Source organism: Hydra vulgaris, chromosome 12 (assembly GCF_038396675.1).
Source record: "Hydra vulgaris chromosome 12, alternate assembly HydraT2T_AEP".
Lineage (NCBI taxonomy): Eukaryota > Metazoa > Cnidaria > Hydrozoa > Anthoathecata > Hydridae > Hydra > Hydra vulgaris.
In genome coordinates this window covers 76,782,501-76,810,000 of record NC_088931.1, presented here as the reverse complement: position 1 = coordinate 76,810,000, position 27,500 = coordinate 76,782,501, and the positions used below count along the sequence as shown (strand labels likewise).

The window sequence follows — 27,500 nt, the reverse complement described above, 5'->3', positions numbered from 1 at the left end:
AAATTAAAAATTTAATTTTCAGTTTCCTGTCAACAAAGCTGTTGTTTGTTATGCTTGAAAAGTGATTTTGTTGGTTTAGTTTTGCCTAAACACTTTAAGAAAAACGTTTTTACTTTCTTGTGACTTATTTATCAATCAATGTATTTTGGAAAACGATATTACATTCACGGTCATTTACAAATAGTTATAAAACTGATATTAAGTAAATACCTATAAGTTGATATAAAAAAATATTTTTTAACACAAATAATAATAAAAATAATGAACAATGAATTAATAATAATGGTAACACTATAATCATAAAATATAATATATTGAGTATAATATTTATAAATTTACACTATTATAAAACCAATTAACTAAAATAAACAGAAAGAATTAAATAGTTTTAAATACTTAACATATATAAAAAGTAAAATAAAGAATAAGTACATCCGAGGAGATTTTCTAGATACAAAAAATTATAATAAACAACAACAAAAAAAACAAACAAAAAAAATAAAGAAAAACTAGACTGAATATAAAAAATAAAAATAATAATAATACTAACAACTATAATCAATACTACTAGAATACAACCGTTACAATAATAATCCAAAAAACTTAAAATAAACACGTCACACTCTAATATAAAATAATTAAAATCTCCAACTAACAGATAAAAATAGATTAGGTGGGTAAAAATGTATAGGAAAAGTCAACAAACGAGAAAATCAGGAACATTAAAACACAATACAAACACACACACAAAATATCATAATATTAAAAAACATAAAAATAGGGACAAAATCACAGAAAAAATAAAATTACACAACATTTAAACATAGAAATAAATTTTAAAAAGTATATATTTTTGTTACATCTTCGACTTTTCGAATTTATAAAAACGTTCCATATTTTTCTTAACTTTGTTTAGCGTTTAACTTCTTTTTTTTTTCATACATTTTAATTTAAAGATATCTTTTTGTTGTATTTGATTGACTTTTTTTTTCTTTTTTTTTTCTTTTGGCTTAATTTTGTTAATGCTTTCATTTATTCTTTAATATATATATATATTTTTCTTTTTTACTTTTAATAGTTTTTGTTTTTTTCTAGATGATTCTTTTTTCTTTCTTTTTCACCGTTACAAAAAAGCGACCGCCATTTGCGATGTCATTGCAAAGTCTTCATCATTCATATTTATTGTGGTCTTTATCACTAAATTTGATTTGCGCTTTGGCAAAATGTCGGAAGCTTGGAAACACTACACCTTAAACAAAGGGAAAACAGTTACTTGCAAAATTTGTGGAAATACAAGTCAATACACAAGTTCCACAACTGGAATATGGTATCACTTAGACAAGAAACATGGAATCAAAAAGGAAACACAGGAAAAAGTGACACCAAAAGCTGCATCACAATCAAAAAGGCCTAAGATTTCAACTTTTTTTCAAAAGCAATCAATTGATGAAGTGATTTCAAGACTTACAGCACTGGATGGATTTAGTTTCAATGCTATTGTTAACAGCTCTTTCATTCGATCTGCAATGTTTGAAAAAGGTTATGATTTCCCAAAAAATCACAAACAAGCAATCCAGTCAGTTAAAAAGTTTGCAAGTGGCGTAAGCAATGACCTTAAAAACACTTTCAATTCTTTAGTGACAATGGGAAAACGCTTTTCAATTACACTGGATGAGTACACCTCTTTGAAAAATCGAAGGTACATGAATATTAATATTCATAAAAAAAAATCACTGGAATCTGGGCTTGACTCGAATTTCCCAATCTCTGCCGCCTGAAAAAGCTGCAGCTGTTGTCGCTGAAAAAGTGGCAGAATTTGGGTTGAAATTAGGCGACAGCATTGTCTGCTCAGTTACTGACGGAGCTTCCATGATGGTTAAGTTTGGAAAACTGGTTCCAACCGAGCATCAAACTTGTTATACCCACGGAATGCACTTGGCCGTTCAAGAAGTGCTGTATGAGAAGCCTTCTCAACGAATCCAACAAAACTCATTTGAAGAAACAAGCGAGGACGACGAAGTCAGCAGTGACGAATCTGAATCTTGAAAGACATCAAAAATGACGTCCTTTAAGAAGAAATTAAGAAAGAGCACAGAAAAAAGGTTTCACTTATCCTTGACTGCAGAACAAGATGGAACAGTCTGCTGTCATTGATTCAACAGCTCCTCAAAGTCAAACATTCAATCAGAAAAGTATTGAAGGACATTTCTCCACATTTGATTTGCAGTGATGATGAAGACATTTTATCTGACATTGTTGCTGCTCTTGAACCAGTCAAATTAGCAGCAGAAGCACTTTGCCGACAAAGTGCAACTCTTTTTACTGCTGAAGGAATTTTCAAGTTTCTTGTGAATAGGCTGAAACAACAAGATTCACCTCTTTGCGTTGCAATGAAGAGTGCAATTTTGAGACATTTTGAAGAGAGAAGTCAGAGCAATCTTTTAAGCTTGTACAGATATCTTTCCAATCCAGAATGCTTGTCCGACATTGAAGAGCATAAAGTTTTCAATATGCCTCCGAAGTCTGTACTTCAAAAGACTGCCAAAAACTTGCTGTCTAGGCTTTTTCCAACAAATCCAGATGACCTGGAGTTTATTCAAGAAGTGCATGGCTCAGAAACTCTTGACAAAAATCCACTTTCTCTTGAAGAGGAACTCGAGGAAACAATTCAGCATTCTGCCAAAAAACAGCGACACAATTCAAACGACGGATTCAAGGCCATTTCAAAAGAAATGTTGGTCTATGAAGCGACCGGAAAGAGAACTGCAAACCTTGAACTTTTGTTCAATGCGCTAGAAACCATCCCACCAACAAGTGTCGAATCTGAGCGAGCCTTTTCTGCCGCTGGGTTATTTGTGACAAAAATTCGATGCAGAATGAGTGACGACTTACTTGATACACTTTATTTTCTCAAAGCTCATTTTTTATCCTAAAATAAATCTCAAAACTAACATTAAAGTGTTTTATTTACTTTTTATTGCATTTTATGGTCTTCTGTTTTTGCCTTTTTATTTTTTACCGACTTTACCGGTAAATTTTGATTTTTTTACCGTTTTACAAGTAAATTTACAAGTCGGTAAAAGCTCAACCCTAATATATATATATATAGATAAATATATATAAAGATCTATATATATAGATATAAATACATATATATAAATATATATATAAATATATATAAATATATCTATATATATGCATATATTCATATATATATATATATATATATATATATATATATATGCAGCAAAAAATCACAACAACGCCTATATATAAATCAATTCAAAAATATATGTAAAAGCAGTTAAAGACAAATGGTAAAAGGTACAAAAAGTAGATTAAAGATTAGGAATAATTTAAGGAACTAAACTAAAAGTGGCACTTTTATTTGGTTTGCTTTTTTTAAGTCAAATTTTGTACTTTTTGTTGTTTGAGAACTTTATAAAAATTAAAATAAGTGTTTTTTATTTTAAAAGTTCTATAGATTAAACAATTTTTTATTTTTAATCATATTCACAACAGTTTTTTGTTGTTGTATGATAATTTGTAAACTTAGAGATGGTTAAAATCTTCGAAAAAAGTAAAGGTTTATTACAAAATCAAAACATATTAATGGAGAAAAGAAATTAAACTGTCATTTCAAAGAAATCTAGTTAATAATAATTATCAATAGATAATGCATTAGGTCACACATTAGAAGACAAATATTTACATTAGTGATGTATCATCGGCAAATGCCGATTGTGGCTAATAATAGGTTTAATGTATTTATTTAAGGGTGTTATAATATTATTAAGGATTTAAATTACATATTTAACATGTGCCTATTCATCAGAAGTGATTCGACCTACTAGCCTATGCTATTGGTAACCAACAACCAGTTAATCAGCTTGACCATTGGCCGACTAATCGGTCGATGACATTGGTTGATTAATTGGCATTGGCTAATAAGCCAAACCAAACTGGTGTATAGGCACACCTTATATATGCAAATTGCATACCTAATATTTATATATTGCCTTTATATACATACATTAAACCCTATCATTAGCCTCAATCGGCCTTTGCCAATGTCACATCACTAATTTACATGTTTGTTAACAAGAATCAAACAGTTAGAGAATAAAACAGAAGTAAAACTTCTGTTTGATTTTACTTTTGATTGATTTTTACTTTTGTTTGACTTCTTATCTCTATAGATTCATCATAGTTAAACTGACTAATGTTGTTCCTTTTATGTTTAAAAATGCAGTGTGGAGCTTAACTAAAATTTAATTATCCTTTTTAAAAAGAAATTCAAATGAATGTATTCATTTAACAAAATAGTTTTAATTGTTGTTATATGGGAACTTAGATATTCTAGGGTATCCATATATCAATAAATAAAATATCCTAGAAAAATTAAATAAAATGGTTTTCTGTTTTGCTAGTTATAACTAATACTTTTATGACAAATAAAACTGCATTTTAAACATAAGTTATCTAACACCATTGTTACAAACATAAGTTATCTAACACCATTGTTTCAAAATGTTATCAAACAATATGACAAAAAGCCCTAAAACTATATAGCTGCAGTTAAAGCACAAAATAATATTAATTCTTCAACATCAAATTTTAATTTTAATCTATTATTATATAATTTTATTATTATATAATATAGAATTGTAGTATACTTGTATTATACAAAGGTATATTGAACATTATTTTTCATATCCAGTCAGAAATGTCTAGTATAATGTTTATATTCAACTAAATGTATGAAAAACTTTTTAAACATTGAAAAAAGCATTTGATGAATGCAGTATTGGATTTTGGAAAAGGGGATCAGAGAGTTAAATTTTATACATAAATTCTCCCCTTACCTTTAATAACAAGCTAAAATATCACATTTTGTAATAATTTTCTAATTATGCTTCTTGTTCTAGTAACTTATTATATTTATTTAGAAAAAAAATCTGAATTTCATTTCAACAGATTGTCTTATCCAAGTATGTATTTATTTGTAAAGATTTAAGTTTTGTATGTATGTATTTATTTGTAAAGATTTAAGTTTTGCAAAATGAATAAATATTTAAAAATACTTTTATTATCAAAATATGGTATTAGCAATTTTCTTTTTATGTGTCAATTTGGATTGTTTTTTTTGGATTGTTTTTAATTAAAAAATAATTGCTACTAAAAAATCACATTATGATTTTGTTTATTTATTAATAGTTTTTGTTTTTATTTTATTTATTCAGTTTTTTAAATTACTACATATTTTTCATTTAAATAAAAATAAAAATTGGCCGTATCATGTTTTTATAATAAACTTTAAAAATATTTATTCATTTTGTAAATTTATATTACTCATTTTGTAAATTTTGTAAAAAATGCATTTTGCACATAAAAAGAAAATTGGTAATATTTTTATAATAAACTTTAAATTTCTTTTTAGAAGTTAAAAAAACTTGGAATAAAAAAAAAATAAAGACTTATAGCAGGTAAAACTTTACAGGTTTTAATATGGTCTAATATAAAAATAATTTAAAATATTTTTTTTGACTTTATTTTATTTTGGATATATGTGCTTATTTTATTTTGGATATATGTGCTATTATTTTAGTTTAGTTATATGCGCTTAGTTAAGTTAAAAAGTCTTTTGTAGAATATTTTGTTTACTAAAAAGTGTTAGGTTTAGGTGGTACAAGAGTTATTCCTTAGAAGGTTTTTTTTTACTATAAAAGTGTTAGATTTAGGTGGTACATCAAAGTGTTATTCCTTAAAAAGTTCTTTCAACTTTTAACCTTTTTTTTTAAAGTATAGAAAGAATTGAAAATGGGATTTTATTTATTAACATCATTTACAAAACTTTTTGTATATTAGTTTTCTAGTTTTTACTTTGGTGTTAATTTCATTTGCTGCTTGTTATAGGGACAGAAGGTATTATTAAAATAATTAGGATGCCAGTGCCAGGTGTCGATGCTTGCTGTGATAATACATTGATGAAAACATTGCTGAAACAAGGCTCTTTTTTTTTGAAAAAAACAAACAAATAATATTTGCCAATTGCAAAAAAAAGTCCTCAACTTCTGAATTATGCAGCGCTCAAAAATGTTCAGCGCTGTTGAAAAGGATGTAGAATAGCCTCTGAGAGATTATATGCAAACATTTAAGAATGAATGAAAATTCTAATGTTTTTAACTGTGCTTTCATTATAACCAATGATATAAGTAATAGTATGTAAACTCAAATGACTTTTTTATCATTGGTTTATAAAGAATTAAACATTTTAATCAACATCATAAATGCATCAGGTCAGTGTTTAGATTATCACAATCATCCTGTTGTTAGCACCATGTAATCCAGTACAAACTGCCTCATGCCCGGCTATTTTGTAAGGTTTGCTATTTCTTATTTTCCCTTCTTTATCTCATAGGTTAGTGTTCAGGCTTGGTCAGGAAGGTGTACAGGCTTGGTCAGGAAGGCGTGCGATTTCATGGCTTTATATGACTACGCAAATAATATTTTGTTTTGATGATTTGACAATGGTTTTAACATTTTAATAAAGCTCTGAAAAAACTTAACTAAGTTATAAAGAAACTAAAAAAACAAACTTATTCTAAAAAAATAAAAAAAATAATGAAAAGTAAAATAAAAATAGCTTAGTAATAAATAACTAAAACAAAAATCAAAAATATAAAAACAAAACTTAACTAAAATAAATAATAAACAATTTATTCCAATTACCTTTATAATTATGTTTGAAATAAATAACTTTGAATCTTTACTAATGTTTTTATAATGTATGTTACCGCACCATATAAAATTATATTGATAGTAAAAAAATAAAAAATAAATAGTACTAATTGACAAAAAAAATGTAAATTAACACTTTTGTTTTTATAAAAAACGTCAGTGCGCATTAGTGGTATTTTAAAAAAAAACGATTAAACTTAACAAAGAAACTTTTTTTAATTTATTTATTTATTAAAAAATAAATAAATTTTTTTATTTATTTTTTAAATTTATTAAAAAATAAATAAAAAAATTTATTTATTTTTTAATAAATAAATAAATTTTTTTAATAATTCTCAGTCAATGTAGCGGGTTCTCTTTCATGCTCTCCCTTTAAGATAGTGGATGTATGTACTAATGCTCTAGCAGCAGGCTATTTAATAATGGCGTCAGACTGCTCGCAAAAGCTTTGCAAAGGAAGCAATATTAGATGTAAGTATGTTATGAGTGAATTAAATTTTTATTTGTAAGTTTTGCAAACAAAAAGTTTTAATTGCGTAAATTTCAAGCTAAACTTCTGCTAACTTATATTCTAAAATATTAAATCTAAAGTAAAATAATAAAATCTAAAATAAAAAAGGAAGAGGAAGCGGAACTGGTTTGCACCCCTTAATTTTGTTTAGTGCATCAGGGTTTTTTGCTATTAATTTCTTAAAAGTTTATAAAAGAAAGGTAAGAAAATATAATTGTTAGTATTAGGAGTTTTTAAGAATGGCATCTGAAGTAAAAAAATTAAAAATCAATAAACCTATATCTAAGAACATAGAAACTTTTTTTCCATGGGGAAAAGATAAAATAATAAGATACACGGAAGAAAATGGTTTAGTTATTAAAATATTGTGTAAGCTTTGTGCAAGGAACAAAACAGCTTGATTCTTTGAAAGCGTTTACAGAGGGAACGAATGTGGTAGCAAAACATCATAATCATTAGCTTTTTGTTTATGTTTATTCTGAGATAACTTAAAAGTTTTTTTTTTTTTAATTTGCAATTCTTTTCCACCTCTGTTTTTAGAGTAGCTTTCAACAACTTCTTTGAAATTCATAAATTTTAATTTTAAATTCTAAAATTTTAATAAAGGCTGATCGTCATCTTGAAGGACGTATTCACAAATTAGTGGTACTTATCGATAATGAAAACTCTACTGAAGAACTTGAAAATGGCTGATGGCTGATTAGAATTGGCAGTAAAAAAGTGCTGTACAAGAATTTGTACAGTATAATGAGTGCGATTGCTTTTATATGACCTTATTCAATTTACTTTGCAATTCTGGCAAATTAAAAGGCGAATTTAAGAAAGCTGCAGAAGCATTAAATTTTACACACTTCACCTTGTCCAAAATATCCAGAAAGTGCTTCATCAGTCATAAGAGGCACGAATTTACCAAATTATTGCATAACTGGTCTTCGCTTTTTGTGGGTTTTGATAATGCTATTGCAAATAGCGATATTAAAGGAGAAACGCGCACTAAACTTTCTTAGATATCTAAACGTCTTCATGACTAAAAACTATTATATATGGTTTGTAGTTATTTAGACGTTTTAAAGAAGTTGAGTCGATTATCGTTGGTTTTTGAAAAGAATTCGTTAATGGTGCATGAATTAAAACCAGCAGTGGATTTAACCAAGGCCAATTTAGTTGAATTAAGAAATGAAGAAATGATAATATTATTGATTTGTATTTAACTAAATTTAGAATCATTAAAAGGGATGGTTTTAATGATTCTAAATTTAGTTACCACTCCTTTTTCTTTTTACTTAAAAGTGGCCATGAATTCAAAAAATCGAATCCAGAGTTTATGGAGATTGAGCTTCACAATATTGCTAACCTTAACTTTGAAAATATTAATCCTGCTATACAAGTTAGAAGATCTGCAATAGACCTCATTTTACCTTTGATAAACCTATGGTTTAGCTCTTTACTAAACCCTATCTTCAAAGCAATAGATTGGGTAGACCCACAATTTTGGATGGAAGACAGTATGTATGGCGATGTCAGCATCTTTATTGTTTAACGAATACAAAATTCCTTTAGAAGCTGCAAAATTGGATGTTAAACTCATTAGTTCTAAGTGGAACGCATTTTCAGCATCTTGACTATACTATTGACTGATCTCCATTTAAAGATGAACCACCAGACTATGGAAAACTGTATAATAATAGCTTGGAATGATCCAAATTTTACCTTACAAAAACAAGGCGAAATTTTGAGTTGTGCCATAAATATCTACTTTTGTAAGCAAAGAGTTGTTGGCCTTGAATCGATGGAGAGAGCTGATGCTAGAATTGAAACAAACAATAGTAGCGACGAAAGCAGCAGCAATGGCGGTTTCACTTCCACTTGGGAATTGTACTACTAAAAAAAATTTTTTTTTTTTTTCTTACATCTTGCAAAAAAAAATTGCTATATTTCGAGCATATTAACTTTAATCAATAATTTTTTTATTTAAAAACTAAAGAAAAATACATACATATATATTATATATATATATATATATATATGTATATATATATGTATATATATACATATACATATATATGTCTTTAATTCAAAAGTTTGTCTTTTTTTCTTCTCAACAAAAACTTTTCGAGTGTATTAACTTTAATGATTTTTAAATAAAGTTTTATTAAAGAGACAATCATCTTTTAAAGTCGTCATTTATAAAATTTAAATATTTAAAAAATAAATATGATTAATTATAAAAATATATTATATATTATTTTATTTATTAGTTATATAGTCTTATATATATTTAAATAATGTAAATAAAAATGTATACAACTTTCATACATACTTTAAATTAAAACGTTAACAGTAATTGTTACTTTATTTAAATGCATTTTGCTAATATAAAAATGTTAGTAAAGATAAAAGTTGCAAAGTTATTTATTTTTGTCATAATTAAAAATAATTTTTTTCAACGCATTTTTAAAATGTTAAAAACCGTGGTCAAATAAAGTATTATTTATGTGGTCATATAATGTGATCGCATGCCTTCCTGACCAAGCCTGGGCATAGATATCTTCTTTATTTAATAGGTTGGGTAAACCAGTGTTATTTTTGTTTCCTGTCCAAAATGATGATTTCTAGATCTTCTTGACCTTATTCACAGGTATTTGCTTTTGTCTGCTTGGTAGTGGTTCTGCAACTTTTTCTGTTATCTCCTAATGAGGATAGAACACTAAAACTGAGTTTAATAGTTCTGAGGTTGGCTGGTAGTAAGAATCCCCAAACTCAGTGGTAGCTCTCAGAGAGGCTGATTCCATCTGACCCTGTAAATTATCAGAGTATTAACAGTGCCATGTTGTTCATGAATAAAATGCCTAAAATATGAATAAATTACCTATAACATTAATAAAGTGCCTAAAACATAAATAAAGTACATAAAAGTACCAAAAATTATCCATTTATACCACTATATTTAGCCTTCATCAATAATTGGGATCTTCAAAGTAACTTTTCATCAGTTGAATCTTACCGATTGCAAAATTCGCCAAACTTTCTTGCTCTTTGTGAGACTAATTTAAATTTGGCTGTTTCATGTTCATATCACAGTGTTGATGGGTTTTATCTTTTCTATGTGTATCCATAATAGTCACATTCAGGTTACCTGAACATTAACATCAATGTATTAATATGTCAATATATCTATTTGCTGTAAAATAAGGTTTTATGTGCTTTGTTTAACACCATCTTCACACTTCATTTTCTTTTCTTCTCAACACTGCACTCTTTTCGATGTTGTTTCTGATCAAATTGACTTTCCTAATTATACCTCAGCCAAAATTTTTGTTAGTGGCGACTTAAATGCTCATCATGCAGAAAAAGGCTTGGCTCTAGTTGGCTAGAAAGCTTGAAGTTTTTGCCTTTCTTAATCTCTTATTCAGACTACTGACTTTCCAGACAACTCAATACATCTTTACTCTTTGATTTGTGTGTTATTTATAGCTTGTGCTCCTTGTTTGTTTTTTTAGTTGGTTCAGATCATACAGGAGATTGTATTTAATGAGATAATCCAAGCTTGTGTTCTGTTTTTTGTTGTCCTCTTTTCAGACCATTTTATGATCTTACTAAATCTAAGTATTATATTTTGTTTCATAGCCTGGCTTTTGCTCATTTTCTCATTGTTCTCTTAAAAGTTTACATCATCCTGTTCCTAGGATTAAAACATTCTTTATTTCTTCTACATCAGATCATTGTATCATCACAATTCTTACTACTATCTTAAAACTAACTGGATTCTTTTTGTGATTTTGTTATGGTCCTGATGGGTTTTTTCTTTCTGCCCAAAATTAGGCCTACTTTATGACCTCTTGAATTTAGACCGACATTAAAGCTTTTAGTTTTTTTTCGTTGGCTTCAAACTAAGCCTGACTCTACATCAAAGTAAGCCTCACTCTACATCAAAGTAAGCTTCACTCAACATTAAGGTAAGCCTCACTTTCAAGGTTTTCTCTTCAAGTGCTAATCATAATCATATTTTACATTTTTTCCACAAAAACATCTTTCTAGAAAAAAAAAATCTCTATATCATTGCGAGTAACCGATACAAAAAGTAATTTTCTAGTGCTAAGGTCCATTAATCTCAGATGAATTTTGAATTATCTCAGAAGTTAGGTTCTAGAAATATTGGAAATTTTTTAACAAAGTCATTAACAAAATGTCTAATACACCACCTCTCATTCATGCTGAATGTCTAATACACCACCTCTCAATCATGCTGAATGCATTCATTCTCTTTTTTATGGTGTTAATAGTTACTGTTATTAACTACTAATATTTGATCATCATGCATGACCTTAAAAGTTTATTTGAATACACCTAATAATTAAGCTATTTTTTTACTACAATAAATAATAAGTTAGTTTTAATTTGTTAAATTAAATTTTTAGTTTGTTAAATTAAGTTTTTAATTTGTTACACTTAGTTTACAAATCTAATGCATTCTTTAAAGTAAATTTTTTCCACCTGGTTTAACTATTATATTACATGCTCTATAACAAGTTTTTATTTAGTAGAAAGTTAGAAGAAAAGAAAATGATGAAGCATCTGCAGAGTTTGCTTCCAGCTATTTATCAGTTAGATTCTAATTCTCCTGTAAGTTATAGAAGTTGTTTGTTGTTAAGAATCTGTTACAACAGCATATCAGTTGTTAAAATTGTTGAAGTAAAGAATAATGTTAAAGATATTAAGATTGAAGTTTTATGTTATCATGACAAAGTAGAAGTAGTTAGTTTAATTAGCTGTTATAGAAATGAAAAAAGATTAATATATATATATGCATATTAAATTGTTATAATTTTGTTTTATTGCGTTTTAAATGAACACTTTTGAAACTAATTCAAAATTAAATAAAACAAAAGTTATACAACATATTAAGGTAATTTTTTTTTTTAGCCTTGAAAAAAAACCTTTCCTTAACTACTTTGTTGATATCAAGTAAATAAATTTTTTTTTCAGTTCTATTACCTAAATTTTTACAAATAAGCAGTCCAGAAAAAGTAATAATTAGGCACATACTGTTCGAGAGCTTAAAGTCAATCAATCCTGCAAAAACCTTTCAGGAAAAAAACATTTTATTATTGTAATTCAACAAGTGATCTGTGTTTTAAAGTCTAATCAAACTATTTAAAAATTTAAAACAAATTTTATTAAGTAATAAGAACATAAAAAACATTATTTTGCCAAAGTTACACTTTTGTAGATAAGGTTGTTGGACTTTAAGCCCTAAGCATTGTAAATTGATTTATGTTTGTTTTCTATTCTTTCTCAAAATAGAGAACTCATTTATTTGTAACAGTTGTTATTCATAAATATTTTTCAACTTTGATTCTTTTTCAATTAAAGATTTAATATACAAAAAATTATTTTACAAAAACTTTGAAACTTTTATTAAAAGGTTGAGATGGTTGAGATGGTTGGTCCATAAAAAGTAGTTTTAAGTAAGAAATATAACTTTGAAATGTTTTGAATGTTAAAAGATTTTAATCTGAAAATTTTAGCTGTTTTACTTTTAAAGAAGTTTATGTAATATCTACACTTGTCAAATTGTTGCCAGAGTGTTTGTGAAAACTGCATGATTCCATTAACATATCTTTATTAATAGAAACAAACTATAACAGTTTTTACAAGGTAATGCTACTAAGGTGATTCAATACATCAAATACAAAACTTATTTGCACTCAAAGGCTAGAGCTTATTTTCTGTTAAAAGTTGATTTTGAATATCTTTTAAACATAACCACTTTGTGATATAACCACATTGAGAAAAAATTTTCAAAAAAGACATACAAGTCACAATTTTTTGAATAAAAAAGTTTTTCCATCAAAAAATTTCCATTTTCTTAGCACAAAAATACAAGTAATAAAGTTTGTGAGGTATTTTATGTGTGCGGTTTATAGTCATTTCACTACAAAATAATTTATTTCTATAAATTAATTAAGATTTAGCAGTGCCAACATAAAGTGTAAAAAAAAAAAACTTAGCTATATTTGTATACCGACAATTTGCTACAGAGATCTTGGTATTTTTATTATCCAATCAAATTGTGTATACTTAGATTATAATTTGCATAAATTAACAACCAAAACATTCAAAATGTTTGCAATGCATAAATGATGCCTGTAACAATCAGATTTAACTAAAACCAATTAATTTTTTTAAAGAGATATTACATTCAAAATTAAATATACAAGCTAAAAGTGCTGACTTTATCAAGAATGGAATATATTTATATTTTTAATAAGTTAACAAACTGCACTATTGAGGTTATATATGTGTGTGTGTGTGTGTGTGTGTGTGTGTGTGTGTGTGTGTGTGTGTGTGTGTGTGTGTATCACTGCCCAACACAAATCTCAAAAGAGTTTAACAATTACTATACTAAAGTTGGTCTAAATTTTGCTAACAAAATTGTACCTCCCATTTATTCATTCAAAACCTATTTAAATTCTGCCAATAATAATTTATTATGTGACTGAATTAATGTTAAAAGAAATTGAGGAGGCTTTCTCATCTTTAAAAATAAACAAATCGCCGGGTTTTGATGGAATATCCAGCAATATAGTAATTTTAAATAAAAAATATATCATCAAACCTCTGTTTCATATTATGAAAATTTCAATAAATGAAGGTGTATTTCCCGATACATTAAAAGTAGCTAATGTGTACCCTATTTATAAAGACAATGATTGTTCTGATATCTCAAATTATAGACCTATATCTGTATTATCTGTTTTTTCCAAAATATTCGAACGCGTTATGTATAACAGAATTTATGTTCATTTCACAAAAAACAATCTCTTTTACTCTAAACAGTTTGGGTTTCAAAAGAATATTTCAACAGAGCATGCCATTATTGAATTAGTGGACTAAATAACTAACAGTTTTGAAAAAATAAGTTTACACTAGGAATTTTTATAGATCTGTCAAAAGCATTTGACACAGTAAACCAGTCTATACTCTTAGAAAAAATAAATTATTATGGTGTAACAAACAACATTTTCTTGGATAAAAAGTTACCTTGCTGACCGAAAACAATATGTGATAAATCCGGATTCTGGTACATTAAATATTCTGTGTGGAGTACCACAAGGTTCAATTCTTGACCCTCTCCTTTTTTTAATATAATAAAAACCACTTCTGTAATGTATCTGCAAATTTAAATTCAATTATGTATGCTGATGACACTAATTTGTTTATGTCCAATAGTGATATTAATAAGCTATATGGTGAAATGAATATTGAGTTGTTAAAATAAATTAATGGTTCAGAGCTAATAAACTCTCAATAAACAAAACTCAATATACATTATTTTATAAAAAAACGCATGAAGAAAACTTGCTACTTAAGTTACCATTTCTTTCTATAAATAGTAAGCGAATTAAAAATCAAGAATGTTTAAGGTACCTAAGAGTCTATATAGATGAAAACTTATCTTGGCTTTCCCACATAAAATTTACTGAATCAAAAGTTAAAATTTAAATTAATATTCAAAGTCTTAAATTAATATACTTCAGCCTAATTCATAGCTATATTAATTATACTAACATTGCATGGGCATGCACACAACCCTCTAAATATAAAAGGATATTTAGTTTACAAAAACATGCTTGCAGAGTTATATACGGAAAAAACAAATTTGAACATGCAAAGCCATTTATGAGGGAAATGAAGATGATGAATGTATTCGAGATAAATACATTTCAACACATGATCTTTATATATTATCACTTAAAAAATCTCACACCGAAAAACTTTGAAACAAAATTTAAGATAAATCAAAACAATAACTATTCTCTGAGGTCAAACAAGAGGCTCACATACACACTACCTTGTAAACTAACTAAATACAAAGAATATAGTATAACATATTGAGGGGCTAAGATATGGAACAGTTTTAAAAATAACCACATCAATATGGTGAAAACAGTAAATACATTTAAGTTTTATATAAAAAAAGAAATTTTGAAATCAAATAACAGCTTTGAAACTTAACATATACACTATCGTTTTTTTAATATACACTATTGTTTTTTAACCTAGTTTTTTGATATATTCAAAGGAATTTATTCCTCTCATTGTCTTTTTTTTTTTTTTTTTTTACAGAGTTTTGTTATTTTTTTAAACATTTTAACAGGGTTTTTTTTTTACTTCTTTTTTTTTTTATTATAATAACTTTATTTTCTTTGCACTTTAAGCTCACATAGGGGCTCCATGAAAAGATTTTGGTGACTCTGGTCATCCATATCTTCTTTAAGCCCCTGTCTGTTTGTATAAATGTATATATTTTCTTTTTTTATGGAATAATTTTTTTTATAGTATTGTATGAACAGCAAAATATATGAAAAAGTATATATATATCTTAATATATATATCTTACAACCCGTCTACAAAAAAGTGTAGCCTTTGTATTTATGAGAAGTATTTTATTATGACTTTTGATTGAGGATCACTACTGGATAAAAAAAGTGAATTGGTTTCCTCATGTATACACAGGAAAATTTTTTTGTATTTTTTAGATGTTGTTGCAACGCTAAGCTTGTATTTTTTATAACAGTTTTTATTTTATATATTTGAATAATTATTTTATATACTTGAATAATATAAAGTTGTCTTTTTCATTTAAATTATTTTAATATAATTTGATCTATTTTTTTTTAAAAAGATATCGATCACTCTTGAACAGACAAGAATTGTATTTCAAACAGTATACAACATTTATATAAATTAAAAGAGTGAAATAATAATTAATAAAATAATAATTGAAAAAAGTGCTCAATAGAAAGAGCAATAAATTTATTGCTCCTCCTATTGAGCACTCTTTTCAAGTCGTTAACAATAAAGAAAATCAATTTCAATTATTCAATAAAAAATATACCTATACCATCAAATAAAGACTACAATTTGCGATTGCTTGAAAAAACTGAAATATTGAATAAAAGAATGAGATGAAAGGCATTTTTCTTCATGAATAACGCTTTAATAGCACACGCATACCTTTAGTCTGTTGTGAACAATGTGGTGTGTTAATACTATAAGATATAAAAGTGTTATTATTTATGCTATAATTATTATTAATATTAATAATAATAGTAATAATAATAACACTTTTTTTTCTTATGGTATTAACACACCACATTGTCCACAAGATTGTGAGTTTAAATACAGTTTAATCAAATTAATTAAAAACATTCAGTTTAGGATGGTTCAATGCAGGTTGCAAAATAAATTAAGAAAAAAAATTAATTTAAATAATTTAATAATAATAATTTAAACAAAGTAAGTTTAAAAAAAAAAGACATCCTCAATTCGAAAATCAACGTATATTTACACTTACGCAGATAAAGCATCAAATTTATATAAATTATCAAAAGATGAATACAATAAGTTGTTAATGAACGCTATGAATTAACCCTATAATAAAAAATCACAATAATAAAGAAGTAAAAACTTTTTTTGAAGAATCATGATGTTTTTAGCAAAATCAATATAAACAGTTCTTCCAATTTTTTCATTACACTTAAAAACCATAAACTAAATTTTTTTAATAATCCTTCTTTTCATCTGATTAACCCAGCTAAGAATGAAGTTGGTAGAATAAGTAAATATATTTTATCCGATATTAACACCAACCTAAGAAATATTTTGCATTTAAATCAGTGGAGTAGTACACAAAATGTAATTAATTGGTTCAAAAAAACCAATAGCAATCATTTTTGTTAATTCCTTATTTTTGATATTGTTGACTTTTACCCTTTAATGAAAGTTAATGAAAAGCTATTTATCAACTCCATTCACTTTGCAGGAAAATATGCTACCATTGATGCAGATCATAAATCTTTAATTCTCCATGCCTGTAAATCTTTACTGTTTACCAATGACCAAGTTTTGATTAAAAAAATCAAGCGGTTTGTTTGATGTTACCATGTTGCATTTGACGGAGCAGAAGTGTGTGAGTTTGTTGGCAATTTTTTTCTGTCCAGATTTTGGAATTTTATTACAAATGTGATTTTGGATTATATAGAGATGATGGCTTAGCCGTATTTAAAAACCCAAGCGGTCCAAAAATGGAAAAAATTAAGAAGCATGTTACTCAATATTTAAACAAGACAACCTCTGTATCTCCATTCAGTCTAATATGAAGATTTTTAATTACCTTGATATTACATTAAATCTTAACAACCTTCTAATACTAATAAATGAAAAACAAATATTATATGGTTTCTCCTTTCAGCAAAAATGTTGTAACCAAAACCTTTTCTTAAACTTAATTGACTTGCATTTTCCATTACATCATAAGCTCCACAAAATTTTTAGCAGAAATACAATAAAAGTTAGCTACAGCCAGCTGCGTGCCAAATATTCAATCAATTATTAATTCACACAACCAATGTTAATGATACTGCAACTGCATAGGAAAAGTAAATGCTCGTTAAATAAACGTCTATCAAAAAATGTTGTATATAAAGCCACTTTAACATCACCTAATCCCAGTCTTATGGAAAAATCTTGAATCGGTATTAGTGAAAACGAATTCTAGCTTAGGTTTGCAAACTACCATAAATTCTTAATGCAACCAGGTATAGAAATGACACAGAAATCTGGAAACATAAAGATGCAGGTAACATGCCTATAATTAAGTAGAACGTAATTAAGAGATGCCAATCTTACAACCCATCTACAAAAAAGTGTAGCCTTTGTATTTATGCAAAGTATTTTATTTATGACTTTTGATAGAGGATCACTACTGAACAAAAAAAGTGAATTGGTTTTCGCATGTAGACATAAAGAAAATTTTTGCTATATCACTTTGATTCCAAATATCAGATCACCTATATTTGATGCCAGATGCCGCTGCAACTCTAAACTTGTATTTTTATATGGGTTTTTATTTTAAATTTTTAAATAAAATGGCTGATAATTTCCGTAAGGCATGAAACTTTAAGTTCCATTATTAAGTTATTTTTTTTCATTTAAATTGTTTTTATATAATTTGATCTATTTTTTTTTTTGAAAAAAGATTTTGATCACTCTTTAGAGTATTTCAAAGAAACATGTACCCATCTTGGCTCATTTCAAAAATATATAACTCCTATTTAAAACAAGATTAATTCAAATACTCCGCCATAACCAAAAATCAAAGAGTTTTTGTCTTATTTTAAACTGCTGTTTTTGGGAAAAATATCTGATTCAACTAAAAAAGACTGAATTCAAAAGCTAAAAGATAAAATGCCGTTCAGCAAATATTAAATTAGTATTTACATCAGTGAAACTTTCTAAATTCTTTTCTTCTAAAGATCCTATTCCTTTAGAGTTCAAATCATTTGTGGTGTATAAATTTGATGTGCAAGATATAACTCCTGTTATATAGGTGAAACTACTCACCATTTCAAGACCCAGATATCTGAACATTACAAGAGGGATAAAAAGTCTCATCTATAAATATCTCCATGCTCATGAAAATTTTTCATGCAAATAAGTGATAAGTGTTTTTCTGTTTTAGATTCGGCATCTAACAAATTTGAGTTAAAACTTAAAGAAAGTATGTTCATAGAATGGTTAAAACCTGGTATGAATAAACAGGTTAACCATGTACAAATGATACTTTTTGTTTAGCTACTATTTTTTATACATATTTATACGTATATATACGTTATATACGTTATATACGTTATAAGCGGTAGTGGTGTTGTGGTAAAGCGCTCGCTTCATAAGCGAGAGGTTCCGAGTTCGATCCCCACCACGTCCCTGGTAGTACCGCGCTCAACTTGTTTCTCCGCGCAGCGGCCTTGTTCGTCGAGGTTCGTGTTTCGGAGTTATAGAATTGAGAGAGGGTTATAACCACTATTAAGTAGCCTCCTCATCTGTAGTGGCCTTCTTGGCCTTGAGGAGGTGAATAAAAAAAAAAAAAAAAAAAAAAAAAAAAAAAATACGTATCTTTTTAACCTATTCTTTTGGTTATTTCCTATTTCTTTAGTATGACATGATAAACTTTTAAATTGATTTTATTGTATTTTTGTAATTATGTTATTAATAGTTTGTACAAGAATAATTATATTTTGTATTGTTTTGTTTTTTTAATACCTTTATAGGTATTTTAACAAATTTTAAATATTTAATTTTAACTGAAGATGATTAGTGTTAGTCAAAACATGTATTGTTTTTTATTAATAAAATGGTTTTACAAATTAAAAACATTGGTTTTGTTTATGAAAATATATATATACACACAGATATATATATGTGTGTGTGTTTATATACATACATACATAGATACATGCATGGATACAAATTTAAAAGCTTTTGTAAAATTTTAAATGCCAATTATGACATTTTTTGGTGCTGGGCCCTTTTAATTTTTTCATATTCAATAAAGTTTCAATTTTTGTTTTAGACACATTAAATAACAATTTATTTTTGAAGCAAAATGGTTATCTTCATTTATTTTTTTAATAAATTCACTTCTACAAGTCTACTTGTCAAAGTCAGAAAGAGTCTATATAAAAGTGTATATGGCTGTCAAGTCAAAAGTGGCTACTCAGTTTTTTTTTCATCTATTTTTTATTTATTTGAAACTCTCTCCCACCTCAAACTTAAACACAAACCTTGTTGAACAAACCTTCTGGCCAGAGAAACAAATAGGTACAGTACTTCCAGAGGCGTTGAGGGATTTGAACCTCAAACCTCCTGATTGTGCTACTAATCTACATATAGCAAGAATTTTTTAGTTTTATATGCAAGTAATGTATATATCCCTTAATAATGTTTTTGCAATTATTTTTTCAAATATTTTTTCAAAGAGTTAAAGTTTGAACTTTTAAATTTTTTATAGTGATCTGCAAACCATCTTGTTTTTATTTATAATTAAAAATACTATTTATTTATACAGGATGTCATTCTGAAATATTCTGCTGAATATATTAAAGATTTAGAAGAGGAACTAAAATGTTAGTTTTTATTTTTTTAATCTTTATTATTAGGGTAAGGTGGGGTAATCTGAGCCTATTTTTACCTATTTCTGACTTTGAGTTAAAAAAAAACAATGTTTAGGTATCGGCTTTCTGACAAATGATGTCTTAAAATCATGATTGGACATCCTACTAAACAAATTTAACAAAAAACTATTACTTAAAATACAATCAATAAGACAGGGGAGCCTTTATTCGAAGATGCCTATATAGACCCACATTACCCCACGTAGTGGGGTAATGTAGGTCTACATAAAATATTGGTAGTTCTGGTTTAAAATACTGCTGCTTATGAAAAATCTGACATACATTCTATATGTACGCCCCTTTTTTATAGTATATATACAAGGTTTTATTTTAAAAAGTAGTTTTAAGTTGTTTTTTTTTAAAAAAAAAAGTGCATACATACACAGCACAACAATAAAAATTAAAAACTCGATCAAATAAAAGTAAAAAAATGGTGATTTAAAACAGAAATCATGTTTAATAAAGTGTTTTATAAGAAATAACAATTTTTTTGATGATTGCACTTTTATGGTAAAATTCCTGCTATTTTGGGCACTTCTTAGATCTTTTTGGGTATTTCTTTGATACTTCAGTAAAGGTAATAGTTTTTTTTGTACATTTTTTTTTAACTTTGTTTTTTTCCTCTCTGACTTTTTGTTCCTCAAGTAACCGTCGTTTGACTTTCTCATTTGTAAGGAGTTCTCCACATTTTGCTTGTACTCTCTTCCTTTTTTGTTTTTGTTGTTTTGTTATTGCTGCCGTTTCTGCAGATACATTAGGACATATGATTGACCTTAAAGCTTCTTGCATACCAGATCTTGGTATTTGTATTCTTGGAGATTTAGGGCTATAACGTTCAGGTGATTGATTGAGAAAGTCAATACCTGTTATTCTTCTTTCCATCTTTTCTTTACTTAATGGTGAGATACCTGAACCACGAAATCCTGCTATAGCGTTTGCTGGAGAGAGTCTCTGACACAATTGTTTCAATAATCCTGTAAAAGCTGTCTTATCAATATTTTTTTGTTGTGTTTCTCTTGCAAACCGCTTTAAAATTTTTCTCCACTCATTCTTTAATGGTCGAAAGACAGCTACATCTAACGGTTGTAATGCGTGTGAGCAATTTGGTGGAAGACAAATAATTTGGATATCGTTGTCCATGGCTGCTTTTATAGTACCATATGTTAAATGACTTCCATGACCGTCATAAAGCAGGAGTATTGGTTTTTGATCTTGGTCAACAAATGGTATGAAGTGCTCGACAAACCTAAATAAAGAATGTATTTACTTCTATTGAATCATTTGTAACGCCTTCAAGAGCAACAATGGCTATTCAGTGTAAATACATTAATAAAAAAAAAGGAAAGAAAAAAAATTAAAATAAAAAAATGAAAATTATAAAGTTCAAGTAAAATACCAGTTTTCAAATAGAAAGTCTTGCATCCATCCACTTGCTGTTGCCCCAAAAGCACATCCTGGTGGTCCATTTTCTACCCATTTAGAATACAGATAGCCTTCTCCCTTAAAAACAACAAATGGTGGAAGATATCTTCCATCTGCAGACACGCAGAACAGCACAGAGTACATAGCTTTACCAGAAGAACCAGCCAATTCATAAGCATCTTTGCTTTTTGGATGTACAAATACTCTCTTCGTTAAGTGATTTGAGGAAAGCCCAGTCTCGTCAAGATTGTATATACTACTTGGTACAATATTATTATTATGAATCACATCAGATAAAATAGTAAAAAATTTATCTACAACTTCATGTGTTAAACTTTTAGCTCTTGAAAATGTAAGTATTTCAGGTTTGCGTAATCGAAGTTTATCAACATGGCGCTTCTTAAATGAAATTATCCAATCTTTTCCAGAATTCCATTTTTAAAAGGAGTTTTCATCCTCATTGTTGTGCAAAATTGACCAACTAAATTACAAATGTCAAGAGAATCTAATGGAAGACCATATCTTTGACAATACTGCGCTGCAGCTACAATCATAGTTTCATCATTATCACTCAGCACATTTTTTTGACCTTCACGTTTGTTTGCATTAAATTCTTGTTGTTTTATTCTTCGTCTCAATGTTTCTTTAGGAACAGAACATTCTTTAGCAGCATGATAAATAGTACTTTTTTTCTCACATACTAACACAATTGCTCTTTCCAAACTATTAGCATTGTACTTGGGTTTTATTTTTTTATTATAACATCTTGGCATTTTTTAAATACTTTCTAAAGTAATATTTATGAAAAATCTGTTAAACTTTTAGTGAAATAAATTAGCATAAATCATAAAATATCACCAAAAATATTTTAACACCATATAGGTCTTATATAATATTTTATTTGACCTAGGTATTGTTTCATACAAATAAATACACATGTTTCTTAATATAAACTTCAAAGATATAAACTTCAAACAAGTGTTTAATAGTTCTAAAGAATTATTAACACAAAAGTAGTTAGGTCTGATGAAACTAATAGGTTTATAATGTTACTAACAACAACTTCGATAATATAATTACATATCATAATATTTTATATACATAGACCCACTTTACCCCACCTGATTATATTTCAAATTTTAAACAAACCATGTGCGTTAGTGTCTTACAGGTATACTTTCCTTAAAATATAGTAACTTTACTTTCAAAATAACCATTTTTCATACGTTTAGCCTTATTTGAATATATTTTCTCTGAAGTTTAAAAACGGGGAAAAAATGACTTGGTTTATGTATCTAGCATTTTACCTAAAAAAATGCAGTTTCTAACAGCATAGCAAGGTTATATTTTAAAATTAATTAGCCTAATATGTTATAACAACGTGGTAAAAATTACAACTTTTTACTTAAAGCCATTATCAATATAACAGATAAATATGAATTAGACCCAGATTACCCCGTAGACCCACATTACCCCACCCTACCCTATTTTTATATTGATAATTTGTATTTTATTATTTTTATATTGATAATTATAAGTTGTGTTTTTTCATTCAACAAAAATTTTTTTGAAGAATAGTGTCGTGACTCGTGTTGTTTGATTTGTTGTGGCTCTTAGGTTGGAGTGAAAATGTTTCTAAAATATTGTTTCCATTTTTAATTTTTTTAATTTTACTTGTTCTCACTCATATGCAGGGGGGGGGGTGCACAGAGATTTCATGATAACTAGGGGTAGAACAAAAAAGTTGGCAGGTGTGTTATAAATTTATAAACATTTAGTGCATGTCTTTTACATATGTATATATATGTGTGTGTGTGTGACCACTCATTATTGTAAATAATTCCTTATAAATTCAAAATATGCCTTCTGGCAACCCACTAACTAATCATGTGTGGATGATTGTGTAATTATCAAACAATAGAAGAATATCTTATATCCTTTATATACATTATGTGTAATTTTAATCATTATCTTAGAGTATGGTTACACATCACTTGCTAAACATGTTCAAGTTCAACTTTTAATGAAAGACAGCAAGCAAAAAAAAAAATTAAATTAATAGTTATCAAATTGATAATAATAAAAATAGGAATAATTTGAGCAATATTATAATATTGTTTGAAAAATACAAAAGATCTTGTAGACTAAAGTCACTTAAAAAAACTTAATTTTCTTCGTTATTCTCCAACATTTGATTACAATTCATTTGATTACTTATTCACAAAAAAAGAGTTAAATTAACTTTCACTCCAAACTTTTGAATGAGCAACAGAATTTGATCGTCAGACAAACTTATAACATAATTAAAGATAATATTTTAAATCCCCTAAACAATTGGGGAGGTTGCTTAAAATTTATATGGTTATAGTTATTGAACACTAAGAGATAATTGCGTGACATTTGAGACTTGTTAATGAAATTAAATTAAGTTTAAAATGTTAAAAAAACGTATATATAAACGTCATAAACTCATTGCTATCACACTAATGGCATGCAAGGGAAGTTAACATTTCAGGTGTTTATTGTTAACAGACTCCGATTATCACAATACTTTTGAGAGCAGTTTGCAGCACCCAAATTTAATGTTTGTCACACTTCAATCCTTGTTAAATTGCATTTTTTTGTTTAGTAATAACCAGGAATTATGATTTGGGGTGCAATCACTTCCAACAGTCTTACACCTTTTTCAACAAGGTGAGACAAGGTCAATTCCAAAAATTATTTAGAAATTTTGAAGAGCAATGTGTTTATGTGGTTTTAAATTAAAAATTTATTAAAAAAGAAATTTTTATGGATTACAGGGCAAAAATATATAAAAATTAGAGTGAAGTATCAAAAAATTATTTTAAATAGGTTTTTTTTTTTTTTTATGAAGAACTCTTATATTTACTGAAGAACTTATCTTGTGTAAAGTTGTCTAAGGAGGATATTTTTTGAACTTTCTTCTTTTCCATAGTGTAAGAAATAGAAGTGTATCTACTATTTATATAACAAAGAAAAAGATGTTTTTAATTTTGTGACTGGAAAGCAGCACAAATGTCATCAATAAAATCTTTATCAAAAACTGGTTTTATACCATTTTAATTTTTAAAATGACCCATGAACAATTTGACAAGAACAGATGCCAGTGGAGAACTCATGGATTGACCATATGTTTGATTGTAAGTTTTCCTTTAAAAAGAATACCAAAAAACCCCAAACAAGAACAGAAATTAAAAAAAGGATAGTAATTGGAACTTATCATTAAGTTTTTATAAAACCAAACAACAAGATTCTGATTCCAAAAATAACATTTTAAAAAAAGATCCACCACCTATCACAACTTTATAAAAAATAAAAAAAACCTTATAACCACAAAAACCATAAAAAACATGGAATAAATGTTCCTAGGATGCATCTCCAGTATTTTTCTTTGATCTTTTATTGACAGATGAGTTATTAAATGCTTCAAAAAAGCTATAGAAATAAATAAATTTGCTGACAGAGTTATTCTTGCAACTCAAGTGCTATGATGGCAGTCTTAATAAAACTATTAAAAAGATATCAATCTTGAAGCGACAACAAAGTTTATCGGAATTCTTAGTATGAATCTAATTTTATATCTTACATAAAGCATTATGGAGTAAGAATATTCTATACAAAAAACAAACATTTTTCTCTCAGTTAACTAGAGTATGGATTAAGTCAATTTTTCATTGTTTTAACATTAGTGAAAAGGCTAAATTTGAAAATGATAGACTCAGGGAGTTGTAAATGGGTCATTTAAAAAAGTGATGGTCTAACTGGTAACAACTGATAAACACATTTTGATTGGTGAATCAATGAGGCTTTGGCGTGAATGGTTAGTATTTTATCAGCACATCAAGAATAAATGCTAAATGTAGAATAAATCTTTATAAGCCCTGCTTATTAAATTTCTAATAGTTTAAGTATCATAGTCACAATAAAATCATACAACAGGGATGCTCAAGAAAGGCAGAAAATGCAGTCCAAAAGCTATTAAAAAAATGTAAATTGAAGATTACATAATTACATTACAGTTTGCAGATGGAAACTGAAATGAGGTGTGCTTACCTTATGTAAGGTACATGCTCCAGAAATGGTTAAAGTTACTGATTTACTTGAAAAGAAAAAGGGAAAACCAAAATGTCATCTAAGACTACAATAGCTCAATATTTATCATTGGTTATAGTAACCTGATGTTGATCTAACATTCAGGTCTTTGAAAAACCTTGAGAATATGGACTCCTGTCTTTTTGAGTACAAGAAAGCAGCAGAGTACAAGAAGTTCATATCTTGGGAAAGATGTTTGTTAATTTATTTTACTTGTAAAAAATTTTTTTAACTAATGGCGAGTTTTATCATCATTATTATTTTTGAGAAAGTGTTTATGAGGTTGATATGTAAAACTTGCAAGTTTTTTGGTTTCCACAACCGCTTGACCATTTAAGAGACTGGGGGAAGGAAAAAAATTACAAGTAGATGTCAGCAGTGTACAAAAAATGAAGTAAGAAAAGATTCAAGATATGTTTGGGAATGCTGCTCTGGCTGACCAGCTTCTTAAAACTGTTTGTTTACTATATTTTACCCTTAAAATCTGCAATAACTGCCGAGAATTGACAATTATGTGTTTTCACGTGAAAACTTAAGTGATGTAAGATTATTTTTAGGTTTAAAAGAAATTTTTAACGATAAAATTTTCAGAATGATAAAATAATAGCCTTTATATACAAGTGTTGCTTGTATGCTTGTTTTCCATAAGCAAAACAGTTTTCTTTGAAGAGTTTACTTGTTTTAGGTATGCACTTTATTAAAAATATTCTAGTTTCTAATTGATTATTTTAGATTATGTCATAAGTTTAAAAATATGTGCTGAAAAATATAGCATAAAGCAATTATTATTTTTTTTTATTTTTTAGTAGTTCATTGATATGTTGCAATTATTTATTTTACTTTTTTTGGTAGTTGATTGATCATTGAATGAGTTTTATTTAAAATTGTCTTTTGTTTCGTTTTTTATTTATTTTTTAATTCAATTTTAATGGTTTAGATTCAATCAAAGAATTCGATTCTTCCATAGATAGCTCAATCTCAATAGATAGATGTCCATTACCATTAGATGTTGGTCCGGTTTTAGAAAATATTTCAGAAAAATTATCAGATCAATGGAATCTGGATGATAGTTTTAAATTATTGTTTCCAAATCTTACTTATAATTCTAACCTGGAATCAACAAGGTGTAATTTTTAATTGATCATATTGCTTTTTTCAGACAATTTTGATAAGTTTGTATTTCCATGTTTTAGATATGACATTTTTATGAAATGTGCAAACTCCAAACTTAAGTATGTTCATGCCTATGCCAAATAAGAAGGTCTTGCAAAAAATTGGGATGGTGGAGGCCTGGGAGTAAAGCATTTTATGGCTCTCGCAAAAGTATAATTTTTTCTATCAATAGTATAATTATCATTGTAACTAAAATGAAAAATACCAAGTCATTTTTATAAGAAAATGTAAATATTACATAATTAAATGCAATGTCTTAATTGCATAATAAACTACTGTGTCTTTTTAAAAGGCATGGTTGTTGCAAAAAAAGTAGCTAAAAAAGAGCGCTGATTGAAATGCACATGTTTTGATTAGGTTGGACAAACTGATAAATATAAAATTATTACACTCTAAATTATATTGATAAAATATAGTTAACTAATAATTTATAAAATTATTACACTTTAAATTATTGCATAATAATTTTTATTTTATGCAATGAATTATTTGTTTTACACATTATTTACTTTATATATATA

At 27.3% G+C, this 27,500-nt stretch overlaps 2 protein-coding genes across 4 annotated transcripts in view; one reads left to right on the top strand and one right to left on the bottom strand.

Annotated features, from left to right (window-relative positions):
• Positions 1–27,500, top strand: part of LOC124817179 (uncharacterized) — a 91,097-nt gene that overhangs the window by 31,380 nt on the left and 32,217 nt on the right. Inside the window, exons 3-8 of one of the 3 annotated variants that reach the window (XR_010642720.1) lie at positions 4,950–4,991; positions 5,441–5,486; positions 11,794–11,875; positions 20,166–20,223; positions 26,744–26,930; positions 27,000–27,129. Coding sequence is in view for 2 of the 3 variants with exons in the window: in XM_065814507.1 (XP_065670579.1) it covers positions 4,950–4,991; positions 5,441–5,486; positions 11,794–11,875; positions 20,166–20,223; positions 26,744–26,930 (415 nt within the window). In the remaining variant the exon portion in view is untranslated. The remainder of the gene's footprint in view (positions 1–4,949; positions 4,992–5,440; positions 5,487–11,793; positions 11,876–20,165; positions 20,224–26,743; positions 26,931–26,999; positions 27,130–27,500) is intronic. The other 2 variants (XM_065814508.1, XM_065814507.1) reach the window with 2 other exon arrangements.
• On the bottom strand, positions 20,794–22,466 carry LOC136089130 (uncharacterized). Its single transcript, XM_065814854.1, has 3 exons — positions 22,176–22,466; positions 21,668–22,092; positions 20,794–21,517 (listed from the first exon to the last, which is right to left on the bottom strand). Exons 1-3 carry the CDS (start codon positions 22,464–22,466, stop codon positions 20,794–20,796), a joined length of 1,440 nt encoding a protein of 479 aa, XP_065670926.1.